A 22,181-nucleotide genomic window follows, 5' to 3' on the forward strand; every position below is an offset into this window, starting at 1 on the left:
ATCTATGACACTTACAGGAAGAGCAGGAATAAAAATCATCACATACACTTGGGCTATCCTGAAATAAACAACAACAAAAAATCATTCAGTTAATAGTAAACCAATTGCAGGTTATATTGTCTTCTAACTAAATCCAGTCATTTTTAAAAACTCAAAATTCAAAGTAACTGATATAGAAATCTAATAACAATTTTAAGTGACTTTCCATAACCAGAGAATTCTAAACAAGAAGCTCCTAAACATACTTGGCCTACTGCCTTGGTCTTTTCAGAAAAAAATAATCACTGGAAATCTACCTTCTTTAAGCCAAAAAACAAAGTGCTAGGAAACTACACTCAGGCTATACTGCCTGCTTCCCCCCCTCCCCGCCCCCCTCCGCATCTCCAAATCACCCCGCACTGGTAAGGATTGGTCTGGGGAAGGTGGTGAAGTTTAGGGAAAACTTTGGAAAAGGCTGTTCTAATCCTTGTGTTGTATTTCCTGGAGAAATTGAGCAGCTAGATATTTTCAGCTCATTTACATGAAAAGTTGGGATACACACAGCAAAAATGGATGAGATGCTGGGCAAAATTCAGAGCCCCTTTGTGAGACCTAAAGACTGTAGTTGTTCACCATGGTGAAGCCAGATCAAAATTCTCTGGGAAGGAACTTGGCATCCTGCAGCTGAATTTCCAGAAAGCTTGCTGGAACTAAAGGTTAAAAATAACAGTTCTGTTGAGTCTGTTGTGTGGTGCTCGTCTTTATTGCTGTGGTATTCACCGGATACTCAATTTGATAATTCTTTTCTATATTGTGGTGGTGTTTCAATCGCCTTTATCACATCCTCTCTCAAACTGAGGTTGAAATCCTCTGGAAGAATTCCGCCTATTTTCAGCATATTTGACTTTTTTCCCTCTTATTTTGTACCCCAATCTATTGCTTTTCTTTCCTTCAAACAAAGCTACATAACTCATTTATCCAGCTCTCCGCTTCTTAAATAGAGGGGGAGACAGGGGAGGACACCAGGACCAAACAGATATATGATCACTAATAGTGAGTTGGACAAAGAGGGGACCACCTACTCTAGAAGTCCGGGGGGGGGTGATGGTGGGGTATATGGGTTGCAGAAGGGGAACTGGGATTGGGGGGAGGACAAATTTGGTGATGGGTATTCCCCTGATTCAATGTTGATATGTACCTAAAATACTACTGTGAAAGATATGTAAGCCATTATGATCAAAATAAAAATTTTTTAAAAAGTACACATTTCAAAAAAAACCCAAAAAAACACAGTTCTGGGGATGGAGCTATAGCACAGTGGTAGGGCAGGGCATTTGCCTTGCATGTGGCTACCCTGGGACGAACCTAGGTTCAATATCCGGCATCTCTTGAGCCTGCCAAGAGCAATTTCTGAGCACAGATCCAGCAGCAACTCCTGAGCGCTGCCGGGTGTGGCCCCAAAACCAAAAAAACAACAATTCTGAAAACAAAAACGAAGGCTATTTGATTCAACTCTCCTTTTGCCAGGGCAAAAATATTCTCTGCAAGGTTGAAGCAAGTAATGTGCTACCCTTGTGTTCAACCTAGGTTTAATCTCTGGCACCCCATAAGGTTCCCTGAACCCTGCCAAGAGTGATATCTGAGTACTACAGACTGTGGCCCCCAAACAAACATACAAAAGCATATTCTCTGTGTTTTTCACAACACAAGATGGAGGTACCCCAGTCATAGAGAAGGGGCCAGCTTGTCATCTGCTCTGCTTGTAATCTCTCTGCAGGCAGCAACCCTCTCTGTCTCAGGACTCTGCTGCCACCCAGTCACACAGGCTCCTTGCACCAAGTCCAGTCTACTGTCCACAGGTGAGCACAGGAGGGACAATTCTGACTCCAAGAGGCTGCTGACCTGGAGACTTCAGGGTCCTGTTTCAGGAGCAGAAGGATACGCTCAGTGTTGATGAAGAGGGCCCAGCATGGGAAGCAGCATAGCAGCAGGATGAGAGTTCCTCTTTGGAGCAGGACTCCCACACGTTTCAGGTTCTTGCCTCCAAAGGACTGAGAGAACAAACCATGAGAGTCACTGTGGACATATCACAGTCCTTTCCTGCCATGGCTCCCAGCCCTGCCTGAGCCTATGGCAGCCAGGAGCAAGTTCAACATAAGCATTTAAAATATGGTTGTAGACAAAACTTCCACTGCTAGAGCTTCCACTGCATGCCAAGCTCAAAGCTTAAAGAGTGAAGAAAGAACTTGGCCCCTGTTAAACTTTTCAAAGTACTCAGCAAGCATTTCTTGAACTCCTACTGTGTGCTAGACATACTTCAATCCCTGGAAGCAGCTCAGCAATGACCAGAGTTAGCAGAAGGGCCTACTCTCAGAGACTTGACTATTTGCAGAAATGCAGGAAAACAACAAAGGGAGACAATCAAGTTTGACGATGTGAGGTGGATGCTAGTGAGAAAAATAAACCAAGGAAGGAGCAAAGGGTTGGAGTGGGAACACAACTTTTAACCTAGTGATGGAAGGCCTCACTGGCAAGAAGGGACAGCCAGACCTGCAGAGGAGAGAAGCCCAGCAGGCCTCTGAGGGACATGGAGCCATTGCTTAAGGCAGCACTTCTCAATTATTTTCTGTCATGCCCCCCCCCCGTGTGACTGTAAATAGTATCTTTATTAAAAAAAAACTTTAACCTGCAAAACAAAAATATATAAAATAATTTGAGCTGATTTTTTTAATCAGAGGTGATGTCTGGATTAATGGCTACAATGAGCATGTTTTGCAATGCATAGCTTTTTGAAGCGGGGTTTGAAGCAGGACACAGCAACTCTCAACTCCAAAGACATACAGAGACATAAACACAGGACTTAGCTTGTTATGACAGTGTTAGCCAAGGTCAAACGCGCTCTCCTTTATGGAGCCTCTGGGGGGCTCGCCCCACTATTTGAGAAGCACTGGTGTAAGGGCAGCATCAGGCCCAGTGGCTCCCACAGTGAGCAGGTTCAGAGGAGATGCTGATGTTTGGGTGGACTGGAGTATAAGAGCAACAAGGGAAGCAAATCAAGAGGGAGCAACAGCTGAAAGGAGAAACAGAAGGGCAGGGCAGAAGCTGCAGGGATAGCCCGAACAAAGCCTTCTCCTCATTTATTTTTGTTTGTTTATTTTATTGTGGGGAAGAAAAGTATACATCTACTTTATTGAAATAGAGCATTCTCCTAAACATATTGTTTTATGGGAAAGTTGCTAGTGGAAACATGAGAGAGAGCCTAGAGAAAACAGTGCTCTCACCTCTCTACTTGGCCAATCTTGACCACCCAGAGAAATGCCTGGTAGGTCAGGACCAGTCTGCCATAAGAACCTACACTGAATGGACTCCCGAGTCCCATCAGCCCCATGAGGTAGTTGTCAAACTGCTCCTAAAGTTCCTTTGTTCTGATGGTGTGGGAGATGATTCCCCCCACCTGATTTCTCCTGGATTTAGGTTGGCTCGAGGAATTGCTCTTTACAAAAAAAAAAAAAAAAAAAAGTCAGTCCTAACCTAGACACAGGTACTCAGGTTCAGAAACTTTCACTCTCAGTAACATTTTCAGGAAGGGGTGAAATAATGAACTGAAATAATTTTTATTGAAATTACTTAGAAAGGGGCCAGGAAGGTGGCGCTAGAGGTAAGGTGTCTGCCTTGTAAGTGCTAGTGTAGGACAGACCTCGGTTTGATCCCCCAGCGTCCCATATGGTCCCCCCAAACCAGGAGTGATTTCTGAGCACATAGCCAGGAGTAACCCCTGAGTGTCAAACGGGTGTGGCCCAAAAACCAAAAAAAAAAAAAAAAAAAGAAATTACTTAGGAAGAGGGCAGAGAAAGAGAGAATACTAGCTTGAGAAAGCAAATCCCAAATAAGCCTTTTGGAGGAATTCTCTGCAGACATTGAAGTTAAATTGGTGTTGTCAATGGAAAAATCTAGCACTGTTGATGGTCCCCGATACTTTCATCAGGGCATTTAGGGGCCCACCCTTCTCTGGTTAGGCTTTGAATTTCTCCATCTGGGTGATACCGAAGTTAATCCAACTTCAAAAAGCTCAAGATTTGAATCTCAAAGGGATGAGTGGGTTCAGGACAGGTACCACAAAGGGGCTGGTGGGACAGGGAGACCCAATAGGAAGGAGAAAGGAGCAAAAGCCTCAAGGTCAGAATTGTAAAGCTAATTCCACTTACATTTTTTAAATAATTATCTTTATTTAAACACTGTGATTACAAACATGATTATAGTTGTATGATTACAGTCATGTAAAGAACACCCCCCTTCACCAGTGCAACATTCCCACCACCAATTTCCCAGATGTCCCTCCTCCCCACTCCTCCCACCTGTACTCGAGACAGGCTTTCTACTTCCCTCATTCATTCACATTGTTACCATAGTTTTCAGTGTAGTCATCTCTCCAACTGCACTCATCACTCTATGTGATGAGCTTCATGTCATGAGCTGCACCTACCAGCCCTCATCTCTCTTGTCTCTGAGATACTGTTAAAAATGTCTTTCATTTTTCTTAAAACCCATAGATGAGTGAAACCATTCTGTGTCTTCCTCTCTCCCTCTGACTTACTTCACTCAGCATAATAAATTCCATGCACTAAGCCTCCACTTACATTTTCTCATTAGCAGCAGGGTACCTAAAATATCAAAGGCAAAACAGAACAACAGAGGATACAAAGTCTCCCAGATTGTCTCTAATATAAAAGGCAACCAAAAATAAAATAAAAAAGATGTAGTGATGGATGATCCTTACCTGAGACATTAATGTGTCACAAGCAGAGGCCAAGCCACTTCCTACCGAAATTCCAGTAACATTAATGACCTACAAAGAACAACACAGCAACATCAAGCAGGTGGGTGGGGTGGGGAATGAGAACAGTGATTAAAAAAAAAAAGACCCCTTAACCCCTGGACCTTTTTATCTCCAAGGAGTATCATTATTCATAAAGACTCTTATTTAGATAAAATGGTTTTCCAGTCTTGTCAATTATCCAACCAATCTACAACTAAACCTTGTTAATGATCAAATTTAAGGATCATAATCACAGGAGCTTACAATTATGTTTTAAAAGAACAAAATAGTGCATTGTAATTTCCATCTTTAACAGTTAGTTGTGTTTAATTTCTTATTAATATTTGCCTTTACTATAAAATATTTTTAGAAATATATATCTCTTCATAGCATCTACCCCAAGGGTCCAAAAACTTTTCAAAACGACATTTTTTTTCAGGGCCAGAGAGACAGCAGGTGAAGCATTTGCCTTGCATGCAATTGACAGAGGTGCAACCCTCAGTATCACATATGGTCCACCAAGAGCATTCTTGAGTGCAGAACCAGGAGTGACCCCTGAGCATTACCAGATGCAGCCTGAATCATCACCCCTGAGAGACATTTTGCTTCTATGTTCATTGCAAGACTATTCACAATAACCCAAATCTAGAAATGCAGCTGTCCAGTAAGAGATGAGTGAATTAAGAAATTGTGTGTGCGCAATGGACAGTAATACTTGCCTATAAGAAAAGATAAAACCATGCAATTGGCCACTATGTGGCTGAAACTAGAAGGTATTATGCTGAGTGGTTAGTCAGAAAGAGACAGATATAGATAGAGAGGCCAGGCAATAATATTCTAGATTGGGAAAGCATACACGGGATAGAAAATGGCATAAGGGGGCCGGTGAGGTGGCGCTAGAGGTAAGGTGTCTGCCTTGCAAGCGCTAGCCAAGGAAGGACCTCACGGTTTGATCCCCACCCCCACCCCCACCCCCGGTGTCCCATATGGTCCTCCCAAGCCAGGGGCAATTTCTGAGCGCTTAGCCAGGAGTAACCCCTGAGCACCAACCGGGTGTGGCCTGAAAAACCAAAAAAAAAGAAAAAGAAAATGGCATAAGGACAAGACATCATACACTAGAGGTGAGTAAATGGTGAGGGTCAGGGTTTAAAAAATTGAACACTAAACCAGGTATTATGAGGCAGAACGAGTAAGTCATAGATGGATAAAGAGGCTTAGACATTGAGAAGGAACCCAAACCCCTCTTTTGAACTGTACAATAAACTCCAATTTCTTAACTTTCTAAATTTGGTATACAAATCTTTCAGACAATTTTCAAGAATATACCAGTGAAGGAAAAATCCACTTTATTGCTAATAGTCTGGAACCAAACTTCCTATCTACTGATCTCAATTTTCTTTTCTTTTCTTTTCTTTTTTTTTCTTTTCTTCTTTTCCCTTCCCTTCCCTCCCCTCCCCTCTCCCCTTTCCTCTTCCCCTACCCTTCCCTCCTCTTCCCTTCTCTTCCTTCTCTCCCTCCCTCCCTCCCTTCCTCCCTTCCTTTCTTCTTTCTTCTCTTTCTTTTTTGGTTTTTGGACCACACCCAGTGACACTCAAGGGTTACTCCTGGCTCTGCACTCAGAAATCGTTCCTGGCTTGGGAGACCATAAGGGATGCCGGGGGATCGAACGGCGGTCCATCCTAAGTCAACCACTTGCAAGGCAAACGCTCTACTGCTGTGCCACTGCTCCAGCCCCAAATATACACATTTTTAATGTATGCAGAGAACTTCTGAACAAGATGATTTGGAGAAATTGCATACAACTTTTTCCAAAAAAGGCTTTCCCCTTTTAAAGGAACTACGTTCTCTCTCTAACAAGCATCCCTCTCTCTTTCTCTTCCCTAGCATTTCTCTATGTAAAAAATCTTTAAATAAATCTACTTTAATTCACTCCTTTGCCTCCTTCTGAAATACTTTCTTTGAGATTATGTTCCTGAATGCCTATACCAATGTTAGGACTGACTTTGCAAAGAGTATTTCCTCACTCCAGCCTGGGTCTACAGCTTCCTGAGAAAACAGTGGCAGGGATCATCTCCCATGCCATGCAGAACAAGTGGGCTTCAGGTACAGCTTAGATTGCCTCATGGGGCTAGTGGACACTCAGTTCTGTACTGGGTAACTGCTCTTGGCACTCAGTCCTGACCCCAGTCACGCATTTCCCCCAGGTGGCTGAGGTGGGTCCAACAGAGAAATGAAAGCACTCCTCTTGAAGCTTCCTTCTTGTTCACTGATTCACAGAGCACAACAAAATGAACAAAACACAAAAGTAATTCAGTCTATTTTAATAGACTGAAAATATTGTGTTTCCTACCAGCGCAGAAGGACAAAAAAGAGAGAAAAGAGTTGAGGGGATCAATCTGACTGTGAATGGCACTAGAATTTTGCTGTTGGATGTGGTGAGGCACAGAGAGCAGTGGGAAGCTCTATTCTTAAGACCTCCAGTCTTATAAAACAATGAGAAACCAACAAGATTTATTAAAAACAAAAACGTGATGCACAACAAAGGAAACTTTCAACAAAATGAAGAGCAGCCTACCAAATGAGACATCTACATATCATTATCTGGCAAAGGACTAATATCCAGAATATATAAAGAAAATACAACATGGGGCCAGAGAGACAACATGGAGGTAGGGCATTTGCCTTACATGCGGAAGGACGGTGGCTCCAATTTCGGCATCCCATATGGGATCGAGCCTGCCAGGAGCGATTTCTGAGCATAGAGCCAGGAGTAACCCCTGAGCCATGGTGGGTGTGACCCAAGAAACAAAACAAAACAAAACAAAAAAAAAAACCTCACAAATGTCCAACTGGACATATTCCAGCAGCAAGGAGTTCAGCTTTTCTGATCACGGAAATGTAAATCAAAATCACAATGCGCTGTTGCTTCCCACCTGTGAGAATGATCATTAGCAAAAGACAAGAAGTGACAAGTAAAAAAGAAAGAAAGAAAGAAAAAAAAAGAAGTGACAAGTATTGCTGACGGAGTTTTAAAAAAAAGGAAAGTCTTATATACTATTGGTGGGAACATAATAACTGGTACAGTCACTGTGGAAGACAGTATGGGGTTCCTCAAAATACTAAAAATAGGAGGAGATGGGGCGAGCAAGCAAAAAAAAAAATAGGAGGAGATGACTCTAACAGCTAAAACATGCTTTGCATGTAGGAGATCCAGGATTTCACCCATCATATGGTTTTCTGAGCACTGCTATGGAGTCCCAAGCACTACACTGTGAATAGACCCTGAGCACAGCCTAACCCCTCCCAATAAAAGATTATTAACTACAGATTAGTACAGTATATATAACTGTAGAAAGAGCACTCGTTATATTGTATATTTGAAAGACCTGTCATTATGCTTAAATAAAAAATAAATTCATGGTGAGCAAGGCAGCTTCCCAAGCGACATTTACCCTTGGTGAACCTGATCAGACAGTTTGCTGGGCATGACGATGTGATGCTGCTCGCTAAGGGTCTTTATGGGTCCCTAGTCAGTGCAGGATGAGTCACCACAGCTATACCCGGAGTGCTAAGAGTAGGGAGGAATGAAGGGAGAGAACCTGAGGCTGCATGCAACACACTACTTTCCTTGGAGCTGGCTCCCTGAGTTCTTTTTTTAGGATTGATAGAGAGGAGCTGAGCAGGGAGGGAACTTACCTTGGACCAGGCCCACCTGGGTTCAATCCCCAGCATCCTACATGGTTCCCCGAGCCTCCCAGGAGTGATTCCTGAACAGAGTTAGGAGTAACCCCTGAACATTGCCAGGTGTGGCCCAAAAACAAAATAAAAAATAAAGGGTGTGAGGTCAGAGTATAGCAGATAAATTAAGTGCTTTGCATGCAACATACAGATTTTTGGATCCCCAGCACTTCCTAATCCTATCAAGAGGAAGCCCTGAGCTCAGTATTAGGAGTGATCCTCAAACATTACCACATGTGACCCAAAAAGTAAAAAAAAAGGAAAAGAAAGTGTTGTGATAGGAAAAGATGGACTCCCAATCCTGATTGAATTAAGGAAAGTTTCTCTTCAAAATTAAGACAATTACCCACTGTTACTTCTTCACTTCACACTAACTTTATAACTTGTGCCTGCGTCATCTTGTCCTGTGCAGTAGGAGGATGCAGCCCTTCCTTGGAGCATTGTTAGTCATCTGCAAAAGTCCTTTGCCTTCTTCATTCTTTCTAAAGTCTCAAGCTAAACTTTCAAAGAAGCAGAAATATTCCCGAAGCAGAATTAGCACACCCAATAACAACTATAAATAAAATATCTCAGGGCTAGAGCAGTGGTGCAAGCCGTAAGGCGTTTGCCTTGCACGAGTCTAACTTAGGAGAGACCAAGGTTCTATCTCCCAATGTCCCATATGATCTCCCAAGCCAGGAGCAATTTCTGAGTGCATAGCCAGGAGTAACTGCTCAGTGTCACTGGGTGTGGCCCAAAAAGGAGAAAAAAAAAAAGGAAGTCTCAGTATACAGCACAAAATACTTAAAACAGCTGCTCATTAACTTGAAAGAAAACACCTCTTGACCAACTAGAATGAAACTCAATAAGGAACTAATAGAAAGGAGGGCTACTAAGTGGACATATATAAGGTTTTGTATCCCCCCAAATCTGACTACATTTTGTTCTCTAACACACATGTGACAGTCTCCAAAACAGACAGACCACATGCTGGGCCATAAAACATACCTCTGGGGCCAGAGAGATAGCACAGTGGTAGGCGTTCGACTTGCATGTGGCTGACCCAGGACTGATCTGGGTCTGTTCCAAGCATCCATGTGTTCCCCAGAGCCTGCCAGGAGCGATTTGTGAGCACAGAGCCAGGAGTAACTTCTGAGCACCGCTGGATGTGGCCCAAAATCCATACCAACCAAAATAAACAACAATAAAAAAAGACATTTAAAAAGGGGCCAGAGTGAGAGCACAGTGGTAAAGTGTTTGCATTGTACATGGCCAATCTGGGATGGTCCAAATTTAATCCCCTGCATCCCATATGGCGCCCCCCTCCCCTGCCTGTTAGGAGCGACTTCTGAGTGCAGAGCCAGGAGTAACCTCTGAGCACAAACAAAAAAAGCCAACCCCCCCCCACACACACCTCTGTAAAGTCAAGAGGAGAAAAATCACATCAACTATCTTCTCAGACCATGATGCACTGAAAACAGAAGTTAAAAAAATTATATATGTATATATATATATTATATATATGTAATCTGAACACATGGAAACTAAACAGCTCACTACTGAACAGTGAGTCAAACAGGAAATAAAAGTTTTCTAGAAACAAACAGGAATGTAGACATGAGATACCAGAACTTTTGGAACATAGCAAAAGTTCTATTGAGATGAACATTCATAGCTATGCAAAAATGTATCAGAAAGGATAAAAGGGCACACATACATAACCCGACAGCAAAACTTAAGGAAAAGACCAACTTCACTGATGAACACTGATAGAAAAATCCTCCACAAAATCTTAACAAATCGAAAGCAAGAGCATATAAAAAAATTATACATCATGATCAAGTGGCTTACATCCCAGGGATGCAAGTGTGGTTTAATATGCACAAATAAACCAAAATAATACACCATACCAGTTAAAGGAAAGATAACAATCATATGAAAATATCAACTTATGCAGAGAAATCATTTGACAAGATTCAACACCCATTCATGATTAAAACCCTCAGCAAAATAGATATGGAAGGAACCTTCCTCATGATAATAACAGCTATCTATAAAAAGACCATAGTCACAATGATGGAACAGAACTCCTAGAACTGTAAAGACTGACTCCATCCTAGGCTCTATCCTTTGACCTGTGCAAGTACCAAGATCTCTAGCTACAGAGGCAGGATTTTATCATCCACGATGGAGTGGAAAGTTTTCAGGCACCACCAAAAGACCAAGGGGAGAGTAAAAGAACATGTATGGAGTCTGTAGTTATTCCCATGACAGTATACTTCAAGGGCGGAGAAACCCTTTATCTCTTAGCCAATGGTCCGCAAGCTGCGGCTCTCCTCTCGAGCCACATGCGGTTCTTTACACTTTTGAATGCGGCTCTTCTGTGTGCCGGGCGGCCGCCCCAGGAGTCAGGACTCTGCTCCTAGCCTCTGTCAGTTCACCCGTGTACAGCCCCGGTGGCCGACTCCACACAGCTCCAGTCGGGTCATGTGGTGGTGGGGGGGTCGTGACTCAGTAAAAACTTATGGAAACTAAAAACAGTGTACCATCCTATGTATTTTCGGTTTTAAAAATGTGGCTCTCAAAATAAATTTCAATCTTGGTTTTGGCGAGATTTGGCTCAGCTGAAAAAAAAAAAGATTGCCCACCACTGTCTTAGGCCAAGGGAATTCCCTTTCTAATTTACCCAATATTTACTGTGCCTATGCAAGAAGAAAGAAAGAAAGAAAGAAAGAAAGAAAGAAAGAAAGAAAGAAAGAAAGAAAGAAAGAAAGAAAGAAAGAAAGAAAGAAAGAAAGAAAGAAAGAAAGAAAGAAAGAAAGAAAGAAAGAAAGAAAGAAAGAAAGAAAGAAAGAAAGAAAGAAAGAAAGAAAGAAAGAGAAAGAAAGAAAGAAAGAAAGAGAGAGAAAGAAAGAGAAAGAAAGAGAAAGAAAGAAAGAAAGAAAAAGAGAGAAAGAAAGAAAGAAAGAAAGAAAGAAAGAAAGAAAAAGAAAGAAAAAAGAAAGAGCACACATTAACTTTTTTTTCTTTTTCTTTTTCTTTTTTTGGTTTTGTTATTGTTGTTTGTTGCTTGTTTTTTTTTTTTTTTCCCCCGTGGGTTTTCTTTTTTTGTGTGCTTTGTTTTGTTTTTATTTCAGGACCATGGTTACTGTGTGGTTGGTGACTTTATTGCTGTGGTTCTCTTTGAGTTTTTTGTTTGATATTTAAAAAAATTTTTCTTTAGTATTGTTGTTATTTTTTCTTCCTTTTTCCCTTTCTTCTCTTAAATTGATATTGATGCCTCTAGAAGGACTCCTCCCACTTTTTGCTTGTTTGATTTTTGCCCCATTTTCTTTTCATTTTTTTTCTTTCCTTCAAACAGAACCACATAATTTGAACCATCTTGTTCTGCCTCAGAAACTGAGGGGGAAATAATAGAGGGTACCAAGACCAGACAGTCATATGAACATCAAGTAGAAATTAAAAAAATGATCAGACTTAAACACCAAATCCAAAGCCAACGACAACAGAATCGACACCCAATCTACAACATGCTAGACACAGAGGGGACCACTTATACTAGCAACCCAGTAAAGGAGGGAGATATGGGATGCATGCTGGGAACAGGGGTGGAGGGAAGACAACATTGGTGGTGAGAATTTCCCTGATTCAATGTCACTATGTACCTATAAAATTACTGTGAAAGATTTATAATCCATTTTTGTCAAAATAAAAAATTTTTAAAAAGAAAAAGAAAAGACCATAGTCAATATTATTATTTTGTTGTTTGGTTTTGTGTGTGGGGGTCACACATGGTGGTACTGAGGAGTTACTCCTAGCTCTGTGCTCAAAAATCACTCCTGGCAGCATGGGGACATGTGGGATGCTGGGGATCAAACATGCAAGGCAAATCCCCTACCAGCTGTGCTATCATTCCAGTTCCATCAATATTATTCTTTTTTTTGTTTTGTTTTGTTTTTTGGGCCACACCCAGTAACGCTCAGGGGTTACTCCTGGCTATGCACTCAGAAGTTGCTCCTGGCTTGGGGGACCATATGGGACACCGGGGGATCGAAGTCCGTCCAAGACTAGCACAGGCAAGGCTATGTGCTCAGAAATCGCCCCTGGCTTGCGGGGACCATATGGGACGCCGGGGGATCTAACCTTGGTCCGTTCTACGCTAGCGCTTTCAAGACAGACACCTTACCTTTAGCGCCACCGCCCGGCCCCCAATATTATTCTTAATGGTAAAAATGGAAAAGATTCCCACTGAGGTCAGGACAAAACAAGGATGTCCATTTTCTTCACCCTTATCAACATAGTATTAGAAATCCTAGCAATAGCAATCAAGCAAGAGAAAGAAATCAAAGGGATCCAAATTGGAAAAGAGAAAGTCAAATTATTTCTTTTTTTGTTTGTTTTTGTTTTTGGGCCACACCCATTTGATGCTGAGGAGTTACTCCTGGCTATGTGCTCAGAAATCGCCCCTGGCTTGCGGGGACCATATGGGACGCCGGGGGAGCTAACCTTGGTCTGTTCTACACTAGCGCTTTCAAGACAGACACCTTACCTCTAGCGCCACCTTCCCAGCCCCGAAAGTCAAATTATTTCTATTTGCAGAAGACATGATGATGATATAAACTGAAATATATATAAATATATATAATATGATATAAAACCCAAATAGTCCACAAAAAGACCTAGAAACAATAAGCAAATACAAAAAAGTGGTCAGATACAAAGTCAGTTCACAAAAATCAGTTGTATTCCTTTATACAAATAATGACTGAGGAAAAAGAGATTAAAGAGTCAATTTCATTTCAAATAATGTCAAAAACTATCAAGTACCTAGGAATCAACTCAACAAAAGGGTGAGAAACCTATACTATGAAAATTTTAAAACACTTAAGAAAGAAATTGAAGATCTAAGTAAATGAAAAACATTCCAATCTCATCGATGGGAAGAATGCATGTAATCAAAATGACACATTACCTAAACTACTATATAGATTCAAAGCAATCCCTATCCAAATTCAGACATCATTCTTCAAGGATTTGAAACAGTCAAGTGTAGTTTGTGTGGAACCATAAAAAGCATTGGATAGTTAAACCCATATTGAAATCAATAAATTGGGAAGCATCCTTGAAGCTATACTACAAAGTCATAGTGTTCAAAACAGCATTGTATTGGAATAAAGACCCACCATCAATGGATCAGAATAGAATATTCAGAGAAAATCCCAAGTATATATAATCAATTATTCTTTGACAAATATGCCAAGAACATGAAAAGGAATTCAATAAATAGTGTTGCGACAAATGGATAATCACATGTAAGAAATTAAAGCTGGACCCATATTTCACACTTTACACAAAAGTCAATTCAATATGGATCAAAGACCTTGTGATCAGACCTAAATCCATAAAGTGCACTAAGGAAAACAAAGGCAGAATACTTCAAGACCTAGACCACAAAGGAGTCTTCTATGATATGATGCCAAAAGTAAGAACTATAGAATCAAGTCTGAATAATGGACTAAATCCAACTAAAAAGCTTCTGGATGGCAGAACGGGGGAGGGGCTAAAACGAAAACACAGCTGAGTGGGAGAAAATATTTTCACTCAATACATCTGACAGAGGATTGATATCTAGATATACAAAGTACTCATAAAAGTTAACCCTGCAAAACTTAAAAAAAAACATTAAAAATGGAGAGAGGAAATAAACACACCTCTCTGAGGAAGACCAACAGATGGCTAACAGGCACATGAAAAGCTTCTCATCATCACTTATCATTAAGGAAATCCAAATCAAGATGACAATGAGATATCATCTATACCAGTGAAGATGGCACATATCAAAAATATTGGAAACAATTTGTGTTGGCGGGGATATGACTATGGAAAACAGTGTAAGGTTCTCAGTAAATTTAGAATCAAACTTCCACATTACCTAACAATCAGGTTATCTACCCCCAGGACAGGAAAACAATCATCCAAAAGGTTGTATGCACACTGCTATTTATCACAGTATTCAGTATGATAATTAAGAGTTGGAATCAACTTAAATGTTTAACAACAGATGAAGATGTGTTACATATATAAAATGAAATACTACATAGCTGTAAGGAATGAAGTAATCATGCAATTTTCTGCAACATGGATGGAACTGGAAGACATTATGATAAATGCAGTAAGCTAGAAGAAGTATAAACACAGGATATCACTTATATGTGATATTTAGAATAACTATATTAAGAAATGTAATGATGGGGCTGGAGAGATAGCATGGAGGTAAGGCATTTGCCTTTCATGCAGAAGGTCACTGGTTCGAATCCTGGCATCCCATATGGTCCCCTGAGCCTGGTAGGAGCAATTTCTGAGCATGGAGCCAGGAGTTACCCCTGAGCGCTGCTGGGTGTGACCCAAAAACCAAAAAAAAAAAAAAAATGAAATTCAGTGACTTAAATGGGGGTTGTCAAAAACACTCTAGGCCCCAGAGTATAGTGAGGAGAAGAAAAGAAATTAAGTGGAGGAGGAGAAACACAAATATGAAATGTCTGGACAGGGGATCTCAGCTGCATTGGGTGTTATGAAAGGATAGAAGTAAATATCCAAGTCAGAGTTAACAATAATGAAATCATGAGACTCAAAATTTAACAACACAAATTAAAAAACAGGCTGCTATGATGGCAAGCTGGGCATGGGATAGACTCTGAGAACAGTAGTAAAGGGTGGTTGACACTAAGCAGGAATGGTCCTAAACATTGTAGGTCTTATACCCAACTTTACAAATCACACTGGTTTAAATTAAAAATAATTTTAAAGCCTTACTCAAAAAAAAAAAAAAGAAAGAAAGAAAGAAAGAATAAACAATAGGAAAAAGAGATCAATAAAGGGACTACAAAGCATTTATGAGGAAAGAAATTATAAAACTTAGAGCACAGGCTCAATAGGTGGCACAAGTGGTAGGGCATTTGCTTTGCATGCACTAACCTAGGATGGACCATGGTTAGATCCTATGGCATCCCATATGGTACCCCAAGCCAAGAGCGATTTCTGAGCATATAGTCAGGAGTAACCTCTGAGCATCATCAGGTGTGCCCCCCCAAAAGAAAATCAAACCAAAAAAAAAACTTAGAGCAGAAAAAAAATTGAATCCCCCCCCAAAATATCCAAAATAATCAATGAAACCAAGTGCTGATTTTTTTAAAAAATAAACAAGATTGACAAACCACTAGCAAGACTCACAAAGAAGGAGAGAAGAAAAAGAAGTGAGAGAAAACCCTAATAAACTAAATTAGATATAAAAGAGACATCACAACAGATACCACAGAAATTCAGAGGATTATAAGGGACTGCTTTGGAAATCAGTATGCCTTAAAACAGGAAAATCTAAAAGAAATAGACAGATCCTTGTACTCCTATGATATCTCAAGAAGATACAAAACACTAGAACAGCACCACCACTATTGAGAAAATATTAGCCAAAATTTTCCCTAAAAACTAAATCCCAGGCCTTGATGGATTCATTAGTGAGTTATTCCAAGCCTTTAAATAAAAGATACTGCCAATTCTTTCCTAACTCTTTTAAGAAATTGAAGGAACAGAAACACTTCCAAAACTTCTATAAGGCAAACATTACCCTCATCTCAAAAGCAGAAACAGCACAAAATAGAAAAAGTACAGACCAAATATCCCTTCTGAATAAAGTTGCAAATATCCTCAACAAAATACTTTAAAATCAAATCCAACAACACATCAAAATGATCATATATTGGGATCAAATATGATTCATTCTAGAGATGCAAGAATAGTTTAACACACACAGTCAATCAGTATTAAACAGCATATCAATAGATCATATTACTATATGCAGAAAAAAAACATTTGAACACGCCCAGCACCCATTCATGAGAAAAACTCTCAATAAATTATTAATTGAAGGAACTTTCTTCAACATATTTAAAAGCTATTAGCCACAATTAACAAAAAACATTATGCTCAAAGATAAAAAAAAAATAAAAGCCTACATACAAGACAAGGCTGCCCACTCTCACCGTTTCTATTCAATATAGCATTGGAAGTACTTGCCATAGCAATTAGTCAAGAAAAATATATTAGGGGCCAGAGAGATAGCATGGAGGTAGGGCATTTGCCTTGCATGAAGATGGATGGTGGTTGAAATCCTGGCATTCCATAATGTTCCAAGCCTGCCAGGAGTGATTTCTGAGCGTAGAGCTAGGAGTAACCTCTGAGCACTGCTGGGTGTGACCCAAAAACCAAAAATCAAAAAAAAAAAAAAAAAAAAAGGAAAGAAAAAGATATTAAGAGCATTCAGATAGGAAAAGAATAAATTGATCTCAGTATTTGTAGATGATATACTATACTTAGAAAACTCCACAAAAAGATCCTAGAAACAATAAAGTTGTATGGTCAAGTGACAGGCTACAAAATCAATATGTAAAAGTCAATAGCTTTTCTATACACAAATAATGAATGGAGAGAAATAAAAAAATAAAACCAATCCAATTTATAATTTTGCCTCAGAAAATCAAATATCTAATACTCAGCTTAACGAAAGTAGTGAAAAACCTGTATAAAGAGAACCACAAAACATTACTAAAAGAAATAAGAGTACACGAAGAAATCGAAACACAGGCTCATGGATTGGGTGGATTAATATGATAAAAATGGCACTATTCCCGAAAGTGTTATATAGATCCAATGCAGTTTTAATAAGGATACCCATGAATACCCATTTCTTTTTCAAAGAAATAGATCAAAGGCATCTAAAATATATATATATGGAACATGGGGTTGGAGAGATAGCACAGTTTTGCCTTGCATGCAGCTGATCCAGGACAGATGGTGGCTTGAATCCTGGCATCCCATATGGTCTCCCGTGCCAGCCAGAAGCAATTTCTGAGCACAGAGCCAGGGGTAACCCCTGAGCACCACTGGGTGTGACCCAAAAACCAAAATAAAATAAAGTATATATATGAAACAATAACCCTCTTCTCCAAACCCAAAGCCAAAGCAAGCCTCAAGAGAAACATGGGAAGCATCATTACTCCAACTTCAAAATATACTACAAGGTGGTAGTAAAACATCATGGTACTGGAAAAAGGACAAATCAATGGAATAAAATTGAAAATCCAGAGATAGATCCTCAGATACACAGGCAGCTAATTTTTGATAAAGGAGCGAAAAATAAACTGGAGCAACAAAACCTCTTCAGCAAGTGATGTTGGGAAAACTAGTCAGTCATATGCAAAAAAATAAACCCACTAAACAATTGCACAGTGGGTAAGGAAGGCATTTGCTTGCATGTGGCCAACCCAAGTTTGATCCCCAGCATGCCACATGGTTCTCCAGCAATGCTCAGGATTACTCAGGAGTAATTCCTGAGTGTAGGGTCAGGGATAATCCCTGAACATTGCTGGGCATGGTCCATAAACAAACAAAAACAACTCAGACTCCTTTTGAATGCCACACATGAAAGTCAAATAAAAATGGATTAAAGAGCTCAATATCAGGTCCAAAACCATAATACACACAGGTATACACACATAGGTAGAACCTCCATGACACTGAAGCTAAAGGTAAGTTCAAGAAGGCAACACCAGTGGCCAAGTAAGTGGAAGCAAAATTATACAACCGGGACTACATTAAATTAAGAAGTCTCAAAGGAAATAATGAGCAGAATACAGAAACACCACAGACTGGGTGAAACTATTTGCCCAATATTCATCTGGTAGAGGATTAATATCCAAGATATACAAGAGCTGATAGAACTTTACAAGAAAAAAATACAACTCGTCCAAAAAATGTTAAGAAATAAACAAAAACTTCCTCAAAGAAGAAATACAAATGACCAAAAGCACATGGTGAAATAAAAGCTCTGCCTCACAAATAATCAGCAAAGGGCAAATCAAAACTACAAGATATCATCTCACACCACAAAGACATACATAAAAAAACAACAGCAACCTGTGTTGGTGTAGATGCAGGGGAAGATGGGACTCTCATTGCTGGTGAGATGATATTTTGTTCCAGTTTTTTTTTTTTTTTTTTTGGAAATCAATATAAACGTTCCTTAAAAAACTAGTAATTGAGCTGCCATATGATCCAGCAATTCCACTCCTTGGAATATACCCCCCGAGGGTCCCAAAGAAAAGTTATCTACAAACCTATGTTCGTTGCAGTGCTGTTCACGATAACCAAAATCTGGGAAAAAACCTCAAGCACCCAAGAAGAGATGAGCAGATAAAGAAACTATGGTGGGCCCGGAGAGATAGCACAGCGGTGTTTGCCTTGCAAGCAGCCGATCCAGGACCAAAGGTGGTTGGTTCAAACCCAGGTGTCCCATATGGTCCCCCGTGCCTGTCAGGAGCTATTTCTGAGCAGACAGCCAGGAGAAAGCCCTGAGCACCGCCGGGTGTGGCCCAAAAACCAAAAAAAAAAAAAAAAAAAAGAAACTATGGTATATTCACACAGTGGAATATTAGTCATAAGAAACCATAAAATAATGCAATTTACTGTTATTATATGGATGAATCTGGAAAGTATCAATGATGTGTGAATTTAATCAGAGAGAGAGGGACAGGCACATAATGTTCTCTCTCATAGGCCGGATATAATGAAACATTGTAGAGGAATAACAAATGCTCAAAGGCTACAGTCAGGGAAGTGATAATACACACTGGTGGAGGCAAGTGGCCACTCTGGAGAACATAATGCTGGAAAGAGATATAAAGTGTCTAGAGAGGCAGGCTGGGAAATGGGAGGGTAATGGAGGACATTGGTGGACCCAAATGGGCACTGGTGAAAGAACTGGTGTTTAGAACACTGTATGCCTGAAGTTCAGCCATGAAGTTTGTAACTAGCGGTGACTCCATTTAAAAAATGAGTCCATCTACCAAGGTCATTTCTGTTTATGAAAGAGAAATTTGTAAGGTTCCTCCCCTCCCACCTCCACCCTCAATAATCTCCTGCGCTCTCCTGCGTGGGTGAGAGGAGACAATTGTTGAGAGAGGACAAGATTATCTGCCACCCCAGTCATTTACTTCCACTTTCTTTGAAAACTGGATGAAATGCAGTATGAGGCAACTCTCCACTCCAAGGGGGTGGCAAAATCCCAGGAGTTCCAAAGGGGATGTACACATGGCCCAAAGTAAAAAACCAGAACCAAAACCAAAAACATACTTGATTACAAGGGTTATGAAATATAGTTCTACCTGAATGAGCTGTGGGAGTTAGACGGATTGCGCATCACCTAGCTTTTCTAACAGTTCTTGGGTCCAGTTTCATGCTAGGAAAGCCATGCAGCTCTTCTTTGATCTAGAACCACTCAACCTCGCTGCCTGGAATCCCTTGCAATCCCTGCTCCCTTGGTGATGAAGAAAGAGCTCTACTCACTGTGAAAGTTTTAATCTTGGGATGGGTTGTGTGCTGAAAACTAGGTGTTTTTTTGTTTTTTCCCTTTTCTCTAAAGAATTGACATGATTTTCTTTGGCATCTAAGGACAGTGATGTACCTACCGATATAGCGAGAGACACCGCATCCAGCTGGACTTTGCCCAGATGGCCACAGAATATGGAGCTGACGATGCTGATGAGAAAGATCATCAACTGGGCAAAAAACTGCGGAGGGAAAGAAAGGAGGAGAGTCCGGCAGGCGCTGACACCCCCGGCCCTACCGCGTGGAGGATTCTCCGGGGAAAGGAGGGAACCCCAGCCAGGCGCTTCCCCGACTGCGCCGGGGCCGGCCGTCGGTCGGGGCCGCCGCACTCACCACCGGGACTGCGATCGCCGCCAGCCTCGCCGCCTCCAGCCGCCGCTCCGGCGCCAGCAAACCCCGCAGGCTGCTCCGGACGGCGCGCGGCTGGGGGGCGGCCGGCAGCTCCAGCTCCGGGTTGTCGGGGGACATCACGGCGTCGGCGGCCGCCAAGGGCTCCATGCGGCGCTTGGAAGGGACCTGGGGATCCACGCCGGGTGCTTGGAAGCCGCCCCGGGGCTGGGAGAGGAATGGAAGGTCCCGCCCACCTGCCCGGCCCTCCTGCCCGGCCCGAGCCGCTGTCAACGGTCGCTTCTGTCGATCCCCGAGGTTAGGGGAGTCCTCGAGGTTTGGGGCAGGATGGGGTCGGGTCCTTGCAAACGGAGCAGCCGCGCGAGGGGCGTTCTGTGAGGACCAGAAAGAAGTCAAGTGAGTCTTGAAGACCATCCCTTTGACAGTTCTCTCTGCCTCAGTTTATGTTGGTGTTTCTGAGCCTCTGAGGCTGAGTGGCTCGCCAGCAGCGGGTTTGGGCAAGCCTGAATCTGCCAAGCAACGTCCTAGGGGAAGGAGCTGGGTAGTGGAGGAAATGGAAACCTGCTCCAAGACACTGGATCAGCAAACTCCAGCTCACTCCAGCTAGCCCCTCCACACAAACCCCTAAGGAGAATGATCCTTACTTTGGTAGAAAATGTGGATAAGAAAAAGCACACCAAAGGCCAGAATGATTGCCCAGTGGGTAGGGTGTTTGCCTTGCACGAAGTCGATCCGGATTGAATCCCCAGCATCACATAAGGCCCATTTGGTCTCCTGAGCCTGCCAGGAGTAATGTCTTGAACACAGAGCCAAAACAAAGTCCTGATCGCCTCTGGGTGTAATACAAAAACAAAAAAAGAGGTGCACCTCAGGAGACCAGTCCTGGAAGGAGTTCACTCATTGTTCCAAGCCTGTTTTCTGCAGTCCAGGTCTCTGTCCTTAGACTAAAAGAAAAAAATACTGCCTTTGGCCGTGCTGACTGATGTTTCCAGCAACTGAGCCCACCACCCTCTTTGAACTTGCTGGCTTCTTGCTAAATAAAGCTCTTTCTCAGCCTTTCACATGTCTCTCCTTTGATTGGCCCTCAAGCAGCAAAACTCCCCCAAACAAAGCCTGCTGAAAAGTTCTGGGTGGTCAGTGGAGCTGGAAAAGAGGAGGGGTTTCCAGACATAGTGTCCAAGGAGGGAGTGTCTCTGGAGCCTCAGGCTGCCTTGCTTGGTCCCTCAACTATCCGGATCACTTTCAGTTCATGTCTTAGTTTGGTCCCTGGAAAATGACTCTTGATTCACCCCAAAAGAATTCCAATGAGGGTGGAGATGCCTTAAATGTAGCCCTGGCCAAAACCTGCTTTGGGTATTTTGTTGCTCACAATAGCTGATTTTTTTTTTCTAAGTTCATCCATGATCTATTCTTTCAGGGCAAAGGCCAAGCCTAGTTCTTTGTAATCATCCCAGAACCTGGCAGGTTTCATATGCCTGGGCCAGTATGAGCTGGAAATGCTGAATTCAACTATGGTAACTACTGAATCCAAAACTACTATTTTGAAACATTGTCCTCTCCTCCTATCTCCCAACCTCTAGAAATTCTCCATGGTTGTATGAATTTTCACTGCTCCCTCAACCATTTTCTAAAGCCACGGTAAATGAAACATTAAAATCTCTCTCTCTCTCTCTCTCTCTCTCTCTCTCTCTCTCTCTCTCTCTCTCTCTGTCTCTTTCTCTTTCTCTCTCTGTCTCTCTGTCTCTCTCTGTCTCTCTCTGTCTCTCTCTGCCTCTCTCTCTCTCTCTCTCTCTCTCTCTCTCTCTCTCTCTCTCTCACACACACACACACACACACACACCCTGAGCCAACGTTAGGGCACATGCCTTATATACAGCAA

General features: G+C 41.6%; 1 protein-coding gene across 1 annotated transcript in view; it reads right to left on the reverse strand.

The window, feature by feature from the left end:
* The window catches only part of LOC126014365 (multidrug and toxin extrusion protein 2-like), a 51,904-nt gene extending 31,188 nt beyond the window's left edge, over positions 1 to 20,716 (reverse strand). Inside the window, exons 1-5 of the mRNA XM_049777660.1 lie at positions 20,288 to 20,716; positions 20,035 to 20,136; positions 4,757 to 4,825; positions 1,882 to 2,030; positions 16 to 58 (exon numbers count right to left, since the gene is read on the reverse strand). Of these exons, the coding sequence (XP_049633617.1) occupies positions 16 to 58; positions 1,882 to 2,030; positions 4,757 to 4,825; positions 20,035 to 20,136; positions 20,288 to 20,716 (792 nt within the window). The remainder of the gene's footprint in view (positions 1 to 15; positions 59 to 1,881; positions 2,031 to 4,756; positions 4,826 to 20,034; positions 20,137 to 20,287) is intronic.
* Positions 20,717 to 22,181: the final 1,465 nt, after the last annotated feature.

This window comes from Suncus etruscus, chromosome 7 (genome assembly GCF_024139225.1).
Source record: "Suncus etruscus isolate mSunEtr1 chromosome 7, mSunEtr1.pri.cur, whole genome shotgun sequence".
Taxonomy (NCBI): Eukaryota; Metazoa; Chordata; class Mammalia; order Eulipotyphla; family Soricidae; genus Suncus; species Suncus etruscus.